General features: G+C 44.8%; 1 protein-coding gene across 1 annotated transcript; it reads right to left on the bottom strand.

Moving 5' to 3' along the window:
• Positions 1-472: 472 nt before the first annotated feature.
• LOC131163399 (uncharacterized) lies at positions 473-7,334 on the bottom strand. The gene is made up of 2 exons (XM_058119992.1): positions 4,075-7,334; positions 473-3,752 (listed from the first exon to the last, which is right to left on the bottom strand). The coding sequence occupies exons 1-2, from the start codon at positions 7,332-7,334 to the stop codon at positions 473-475; spliced, it is 6,540 nt and encodes a 2,179-aa protein (XP_057975975.1).
• Positions 7,335-9,476: the final 2,142 nt, after the last annotated feature.

The raw sequence follows: 9,476 nt of genomic DNA, 5'->3' as shown, positions 1-9,476 counted from the left end.
TTTTGTTTTTCTCTTTCATGAAGGGATTTTGTCATTTTGTTTGAACTTCATTTGGGACTGATTTCTTTTAAACTGCCCCAGTGTGTGGTGTGATCCTTTGACGGGTTAATCAATAAATGAATTTTTCAGGCTCAAAAGGGCTTGCAAGAGATTTCTTCTTTGAATTTCTTTTAGGTAGCTGAAAAATGGCCTGCCATCATTTTGATAGCCCATTGTTGTCTCGCATGATTTGTCTGACCCTTGAAAATCCCAACCCGGTTTAAATTTTGGGAAATGACTTTTTCAAAGGAGATGGTTTTGATTTCAAAGCTCAAAAAGGTTCATCAAGTGATTAAAAACATTAGGTTCTTTAAGGGAGCTGGTGGTCCAAAAATGGCCCTCCGTCATCTAATCGAAACAATGAGCAAAGAGGGAACATATGAAATAACACTGTGATCCTTTCATTAATTTCTTTTGGAGATGTATACAACCATTAGGCATAATATTTCTTTACAGCATCAGAGTTAACAGGGTGCAATAGGTCAGTTCCGTCCATATTTGCTAACAGTAAGGCACCTCCTGAGAACGCCTTCTTTACAACGTAAGGCCCTTCATAGTTTGGTGTCCACTTGCCACGAGGGTCTGTATGAATCGGTAAAATCTTTTTCAGCACTAGGTCCCCCTCCTGAAACTGTCGGGGCCGCACTTTTCGGTTAAACGCTCTCATCATCCTTCTTTGGTATAGTTGTCCATGGGCCATGGCGGCCATCCTTTTCTCCTCAATCAAGTTTAACTGGTCATATCGGGATTGTACCCACTCTGCCTCAGCCAACTCTACTTCTTTTAGAACTCTTAGAGATGGGATCTCAACTTCTACAGGGACCACTGCCTCCATTCCGTACACCAAAGAGAAGGGAGTAGCGCCCGTGGAGGTTCTAGTCGTAGTCCTGTAAGCCATTAGGGCAAAGGGAAGCTTGTCATGCCAATCTCTGTAAGTTTCTGTCATCTTCTCCAAAATGTTCTTAATGTTTTTGTTGGCTGCTTCCACTGCGCCATTCATCTGTGGTCTATAAGGCGTTGAATTGTGATGCTTAACCTTGAACTGATTGCATAGCTTGGTCATTACTGCGTTGTTCAGGTTCTTGGCATTATCCGTGATTATTCTCTCAGGAACTCCGTACCGGCAGATCAACTCTCTTTTGACGAAACGACTCACTACATTCTGTGTGATACTGGAATACGAGGCGGCTTCTACCCATTTAGTGAAATAATCGATTGCCACAAAGATGAAACGGTGTCCGTTACTGGCTTTTGGGCTTATTGGCCCAATCACATCCATGCCCCAGGCTGAAAAGGGCCAAGGTGCGGAGAGAACATGAAGTGGGGCTGGTGGGACTTGGATCCGATCACCGTAAACTTGGCACTTATGGCACTTTCGGGCGTAGTCAATGCAATCTCTCTCCATGGTCATCCAATAATAACCACTCCTAAGTATTTTTCGTGCCAATGAGTGGCCTCCAGCATGGGTACCGCAGACTCCCTCGTGAACCTCACGCGTGACTTGTTGGGCTTCCTGTGCCTCTACACATCGTAGGAGGGTCATGTCATGATTTCTTTTGTACAAAACTTCACCATCTAAGAAGAAACCCATGGCCAACCTTCTAATAGTCCTCCGATCATTATTGGATGCCCCTTCGGGATACTCATTTTTCTGGATGTAGGTTTTGATATCATAAAACCACGGTTTTCCGTCGGCCTCCTCTATCACCGTGCAGTAGGCAGGTTCGGGTTGTACTCTGATATGAATAGCTTCGATCTTCACCCCTTCTTCTACCTTGAATAAAGCTGCCAGTGTGGCTAGTGCATCAGACATTACATTGTTTTCTCTTGGTGTGTGAGAGAAACTGATACTGTCAAACCTTTCTATTATCTTTTGAATGTACTCTCGATACGGTACTAACTTGGAATCGCGAGTTTCCCATTCTCCGGTTAGCTGGTGAATGACTAAGGCCGAGTCTCCTCTTACTATTAGTCGCTTGACACCCCGATCTAAAGCGGTCTGCAAACCCAATATACATGCCTCGTATTCGGCTATGTTGTTAGTACAAGGGAAGATGAGCTTAGCTACCACCGGATAATGTTTCCCATCTGGTGATATGAGCACTGCGCCTATCCCACGTCCCCAAACATTGACTGCCCCATCGAACAACATCCTCCATTCTTCGAAGTCTTCTTCCTCTTGGGTTAGGGAGTTTATATTCTGGTCTGGGAATTCGAACTCCATAGGTTGGTAATCCTCCACGGCTCTTTCAGCTAGGTATTCGGCAATGACACTACCTTTGATAGCTTTCCTGGTGACATAAGAAATATCATATTCCGTCAACAACATCTGCCATCGTGCTACTCGTCCAGTTACTACGGGCTTTTCAAACACGTACTTGATTGGGTCCATTTTGGAGATCAGCCAGGTGGAGTAATACAAGGTGTATTGCCTCAGCCTACTGACCGTCCATACCAAAGCGCAACATGTTTTTTCCAGATCAGAGTACTTAGACTCATAATCTGTGAACTTCTTACTAAGGTAATAAATGGCCCTTTCTTTCCTCCCGGTCTCATCATGCTGGCCCAATACGCAACCCATGGAGTTTCCTGAAATCGCCAAGTACAAGATTAAAGGCCTTCCGGGTACTGGTGGCACTAGTACTGGGGGATTCAAAAGGTACTCCTTTATTTTTTCAAAGGCCACTTGACACTCTTTGTTCCACTTTTCTGGGTTGTTCTTTCTCAGCAGCTTGAAGATGGGTTCGCAGGTGGTGGTTAATTGAGATATGAACCGAGCAATGTAGTTGAGCCTACCTAAGAAACTTCGCACTTCCTTTTCAGACTTTGGGCTAGGCATCTCTCGAATGGCTTTGACCTTGTCAGGATCTACCTCAATCCCTTTCTCACTTACTATAAACCCCAATAGCTTCCCGGACGTAGCACCGAAAGTACATTTTTCGGGATTTAACTTCAATTGGCACTTCCGGAGCCTCTCAAACAATTTTTCCAAGTTTAACGCATGGTCTTTCTCATTTCGCGACTTAACGATCATGTCGTCGACATAAACCTCAACCTCCTTGTGCATTAAGTCATGAAAAAGGGTTACCATAGCCCTCTGGTAAGTGGCTCCGGCATTTTTTAGTCCAAATGGCATGACTTTATAGCAGAAAGTCCCCCATAATGTGATGAAAGTTGTTTTTTCCTTGTCCTCAGGTGCCATCCTAATCTGGTTGTATCCGGAGAATCCATCCATGAATGAAAATAAAGCATGCCCTGCAGTATTGTCCACCAACACATCAATGTGTGGGAGAGGGAAGTTGTCCTTAGGGCTTGCTTTATTTAGATCCCGGTAGTCGACACAAACTCGTACTTTACCATTCTTCTTGATTATTGGGACAACGTTGGCCATCCATTCAGGGTACTGGGCTACCTCCAAGAATCCTGCCTCAAGCTGTTTCTGTACCTCCTCCTTTATCTTGAGTAACATCTCCGGCCGCATTCTCCTCAGTTTCTGCTTTACTGGCTTTGAATCTGGGTGAAGTGGGATCTTGTGGGTTACTAAATCCGTATCTAAACCTGGCATGTCTTGGTACGACCAGGCAAACACGTCTCGGTATTCCCTTAGTAATTCAATCATTTTGTCTTTTTCTTCACCCTTTAGTAGTGCTCCTATTTTCACCTGCTTGGGCTCTTCCTCAGTTCCAAGATTAATCATGACGGTGGGATCGCTACTGGTCAAGGTTGGTTTTTCATCGGACTTTAACATTCTTTCCATTTCAGGGGACAAGTTTATTTCTTGATCTTCAACTTCGGTTTCATGGATTAGATTTTCAAAGTTAATGTCAATTACTTGGCGAGGGATTCTGGTGTTGTTATTTTCTTTATTCCTGCATGAAATTAACAAACAAATTTCGACAGTTGACTTCCAAAATGCACATAAATGACAAGAAATGCATGATTCATTTTCATTAAAGAGCTTCCCCGATTTTTCAGTGGCCAGGGGAATACAAAAGAAAAGTAGAACTAAAAAAATCCTGAAACAAAGATCATTACATGATGATATCTGGTAAATCAAAAGAACTCCAGTTCTGAAGCTGTACTCCTGGTTGGAGATGATGGATCCACTCTGTAGAAGTGTTCGACGGGACTTCAGCATCCAATACTGATATACTTAATTGCCGCAATTCTGCCTCCAGGTTGGATTGACTGCTTTTTACGAAGGTTTGGCTGATGGACGGGACGTACAGTCCTTCCTTGGAGCTTGTTTCACCAGTGATTCTTTCCACCCTCCGCATCTTCTTCTCTTCAACTTTCTTCCTTCGATCTGCCACCGTAGGTATGTAGCCAAGGCCATATCTGTCTTTGACTTCCTTAAGCATTAACGGCTTTCGGATCCCCTGTAGGTATTTTCCGAGCCCTTTTTCTGGATGGTACCCCTGTCTGATCATTTCGGACGCCATCATATGCACTGCGGCAGGGATCTGAGGGTGTGGGATTTGAGATCCTTCTACTATAGTTGTGACATTTATGATCTCGAAGGCTCGGAATGAGTCCTCCAATGCCTCCTCCGTGACTTCCACATAAGGAGTGGAAGTGGGCTTTGTTATCATAACATCGGTTTCACCATATACACAAACCAATTTCCCATCTACTACAAATTTGACCCGTTGGTGCAGAGAAGACGGAACTGCCCCGGTGTTATGTATCCACGGCCTCCCCAACAAGCAGCTATAAGACGGGGTTATGGCCATGACTTGGAATGTAATGTCAAAGGTGACTGGTCCAATTTGCACAGGAATTTCAATAGATCCCACCGATTCCCTGCGGGTGCCATCGAAAGCCCGCACAGTCAAATTGTTTTGCCTTATGTAGGACGGGTCAACAGGCAGTTTTTGTAGGGTCGTCATGGGCATGACATTCAAAGATGACCCATTATCAATCAACACTCGTGCAATCATGTGATCTCGACATTTAGCGGAAACGTGCAACGCTTGATTGTGCCCTTGTCCTTCCACGGGGATCTCCTCATCAGCGAATGTAATGTAGTTGGTAGCCGTAAGACCACCAATCACATGGTTAAAATTATCGATGCTGATGTCTTGGGGAATATAGGCCTGATTAAGAGCCTTTAATAGGGCTTCCCGATGGGCTTCCGAGCTCAACAACAGTGATAAAACAGAGATATGGGCTGGCATCTTCTTCAATTGATCAATAATGTTGTATTCACCGTGTTTAATAATCTTCAAGAATTCTTCGGCTTCCTGAGATTGAACTGGCTTCTTCAGGTTCCTATTCTGTTCTTGGCTAGGTTGCACCTTCTCCAAGACCTTCGGCGTATAAACCCTTCCACTTCTGGTTATCCCTCTTGCTTCAGCAGCACTGCTAGTTTCTCCTTCGGTGCGTACTTCACAATTGTACCTCCATGGCACTGCCTGGTCACTGTGGTATGCGAAAGGGCGAGGGGCTGAGATCACTACCCGAACTGGGGCCTCTGAGACTCGTGGGGTTTTTCCCATGATGGGGATAAATGGTCTATTGGTGAATTGGGGATGGTCAGATTCCCCTATGACTGAAACTTCATTTGTTTTCTGAACGCGGCTAACTTCCACTCGTTTGCTGTCAATCAAGCTACTTAGAAAAATCCGGAAAGTCTCACATTGTTGTACTGATCTTTTCATAGTATTTTGGCATGTGCATGGGGGGCCTTTAGGGCAAATAGCCTTTAACCCTGCTAGGCCTGCCGTTGTCAGTTCACTATACACCCAGTCTAGCGTCATTTGCTCCCATCTTCTTTCGAATTTTTCCCCATCTTGTTCCCCGATCATTCCGACATTGTCCTTCCCATGGTCAGGCAAAGGATTCTCTTGAATACCAACCGGCTTCGCATCGAATGACAACCAACCCGCATCCTTCAAATCTTGCACCTTGTGTTTGAAGGCCCAACATTGGTCAATAGGGTGCCCTGGAGAATTGGCATGGTACGCGCATCGGACCTCGGGATTATACCAGTGTGGGGGAGGATTTGTGAGAGGAATCCCGGGGATGGTAGATATCATCCTTTGTTCTAAAAGCTGGGGGAATAAGTCTGCGTATGACATGGGAATCGGTTCCAATCTCCGAAAACTCTTGGGTGTATTCCTCGTGTGTGTTTGCTGGCTCGGGCGAGTTGGTATGTTCGGCTGGGTTGGCACAAGCGTGGGGGCCACAAACTGGGGTCTGGGGCCCATATGCAGTGTTTGGTTTACTACTGGTTCCATGTAGAAATTTCGCCTAGGTTGTTGACTTCGGCTTCTCTGTCTTAGGCTTCTCATAGGTCCCTGTACCATTTGGGTCTCTTCTTCCTTTTTACCTTTGACCCACTTCTTACTTGGGCCATTATCGGTAGTGCCAGTCTTTATCCGTCCAGCTTTGACGTCGGCTTCCACTCTGGCCCCTGCCGACACAATGTCCATGAAGTTATGAGGAGTGGACCCTACTAGATGTGAACGGTAGGGATCTTTTAACGTCCCTACGAACATCGATATTGCCTCACGGTCGTTGACCGGAGGGTCCACTTGAGTGGCCGCGTCTCTCCAACGGTGTGCATACTCCCTGAAAGTTTCTGTTGGCTTTTTTTCCATTTCAGAAAGAAACATCCTGTCTGGAGCCATTTCCAAGATATGACGATATTGCACTTCAAAGGCATCGGCCAAGTCACCCCACGTGCGGATCTGGGCCTTATTCTGTTGGACATACCATCTAGCCGCTGTCCCGGTAAGACTGCTTTGGAAGCAATGCATCATCAACTTCTCATTATCGGTATAGGCGGCCATCGACTGACAATACATCCGGAGGTGGGTCTGAGGGCATGTGGTCCCGTCAAACTTCTCGAAGTCTGGCATCTTAAACTTTGGAGGAATGACTACATTAGGGACTAGGCAGTAATCTGAGGGTCTGGCGGTACTGGTGGTCCGAGTCCCCTCTATGGCCCTTAGCCGTTCTTCTAATTCGTCACAACGGTATTCCGTCGCAGTCTTGCTTGTCCCTACACCCGCAACCGCTGATGAGGGCATCCCTATTCCTGTCACTGCTGGGATAAAAGGTGGCGTGCCATGCGGCGGTTTCTCTAAGGTGAATGGGGGCGGACCAGAAGATTGCCCCTGAATTGGCGTAAAACCGGGCGGGTGGATATTGTCATTTTCTTCTTCATGATCCTGATCTTGGACTGTCTTCCCTTTGTTCAGCAATAGGTCCAATATCTTCTTTACTTGATTGCTCAGCTCTTCCTGCCCCTGCTCGATCCCCAGAACACGGCTCTCTAACTGTTCTGCCATGGCCTTAGCTTTTCTGCGGGTGTTGTATCGGTGCGTACTTGCCTCAATCTTGCTGGATCTCAGTCACGTCCAACTTGTTTCCGCCTCCCTGTTCATGAAAACCCGCATCCTTCAGAATAAATGCATGTAATGGATGTTTATGAGTATGTATGAAAAAGGTGCAATCATGCAGTCCTATGTGCTTTAGCCAAGGTTTTGAAAAAAATCCTTATCATTTCTTTCAAATTTTCATACAACTTTTAGTGAGAAAAATAGAAAACTTCCAACTAGTCTACACAGGTGTCAGATCCTGATTTCCTGGTCCGCTCTTAATGAGGTAGCCTGAATCGTCTGGGGTTGGTTCTGACTTTGTGAGAGCTGCACTTTCCACCTTCTGTTTCAGTGCTTTGTACTGGGCTTCCCAATAGTTGGCCTTGTTTACACAAGGCTCCATCTTTTCAAGTACTTTGTTGAAATAGTATCTCTGTTTTTCATACTGCTTCTCTAGGTCTCGTATGTACTGAGATTTTTCCTCAATTTCTGCTCTTGACTCCCTCAATTGTTGGACTTTTTGATCAAGCATCTTTTGAAGTCTCTGCTTCTCTTTTCTCAAAACTGCCGATGCTTTCTTTGATGGCGAGCCCTGAATCTTTGGTCGCTTGCTTGGTTCAAGTTGAGGATCTACTGGACCCTGTTTTGGAAACTGTTCTCTGGAGGTCATTCTTTTAGACGGACACATCGCTTCTCTCGACCGTTTCTCGTCTGTCAGAGTTTTTTCCTTGCACAGGAATCGAGGGTCCACCCTGTCACGTTTGCATAGTTCATAAATCTCCTGGGACTCCCGAGTTCTGACTGGTTGCTTCGACTATGTACACATGCCTCCATGATACAAAGAATTCCCGGATCTTTCTTTGGCTATCATCATCCTCATATGTGAACCGAGCGTCCGCCAGTCCATGGGTCATGGGCACAAACTGTGTTGCGCCTACTTGCCTTCGGAACATGAGTGGTGCATAGGATATTCCACCCCAGGGACCTAGCAGTGGGACCCAAGGAAGGTTTCCACATCTATATATCACTTTGGGCTGGTCGATCCACGGTGCCTGCCATACAATCCCCTTGCTGACTAGATTGTGAAGTCTTGTCTTTCCATTCAGTCTGCTGCAATGTTCCTTCCTACTCCCAACGAGCTACTTCGAACTCTGCTAAAGTATTTCTGATTGTTGAGAAAGCAACATCGCGAAAGAATCCCTGGTCAATGGCAATGGCTATCATTCCCCCACATAAAAGCAATGCACGACAAAAGCAGTCAAACGAGCATGTCTCCTAATTCGGCATCTGTTAAGAGATCGGAACGTTTCAGCAAGAATACCGTAGACTGGGTTTTCACCCCTTCCTTTACTGTGCTACGAGGCAATTGTGGCATATCGATGATTCTAGTTCCTTCGGGAAGAAAGTAGCGTAATGCTAACGCTAGCAGATGCAGTTGGACTTCTTCCTTTCCTTCTTCTTCATCAACTCTTTCACTGCTTTCCAAGTGACCTTTGAGTCTTCCAGGTTCTGGACCTTAAGCTCGTGGCCCTGAACTCTTTGTCGTATAATTTATAGAGTTATTACACAACTCACATAAAAAAAAGTTTTAAGCGCATTAATAATCATCTATAAGCTCAACAATTAAAAGGTGGATTCGCCATCTCACAAGCAATTAGATTTTAAATTACTACACCGTGAAAAACAACTTTAAAACGCATCATTGCTATTGTCACTCATCTTTGAGTCAAAGACTTTCTGATTTGTATTTGAAATTTGAACATGACAACAATATTTAAGTACACAAACTTCACCTTCGCATCCCCCCTCCCCTTCACCCCAAAAAATAATCCAATTGATTTCACCAATAAATGTCGAAGTCTACTTTGAATTTCTTTTTTCGTTTTATGATACTCAGACATTGCAAAAAATCGTTTGATTTTCATCCCAACAATGGTGTCCACTAAAGGTTAAAAATTAGAAGGGGAGAGTTATTGAAGGTCATGAAGAAAAGAAAGAGATCAATGAAAAAGAAAAACGAGAATTTGAAAAGAGCTATAAATTATTTGGAGAACAAGAATCACAAAAGATTAGGAGACTATTGATATTATATATTAATCAAGTGAAATGTGA

Source organism: Malania oleifera, chromosome 9, assembly GCF_029873635.1.
Source record: "Malania oleifera isolate guangnan ecotype guangnan chromosome 9, ASM2987363v1, whole genome shotgun sequence".
Taxonomy (NCBI): Eukaryota; Viridiplantae; Streptophyta; class Magnoliopsida; order Santalales; family Ximeniaceae; genus Malania; species Malania oleifera.
Note: the sequence above shows the minus strand (reverse complement) of the source record. Positions and strands in the feature narration are given on the sequence as shown.

What these genes read in the sequence shown, in the direction of transcription:
- LOC131163399 (XM_058119992.1), bottom strand. Translation starts at nt 7,334, where the DNA reads ATGGCAGAACAGTTAGAGAGCCGTGTTCTGGGGATCGAGCAGGGGCAG. An exon ending in GATTTACCAGATATCATCAT is followed by an intron (nt 3,753 to 4,074) that starts GTAATGATCTTT and finishes AACCTTGACCAG; the next exon opens with TAGCGATCCCACCGTCATGA.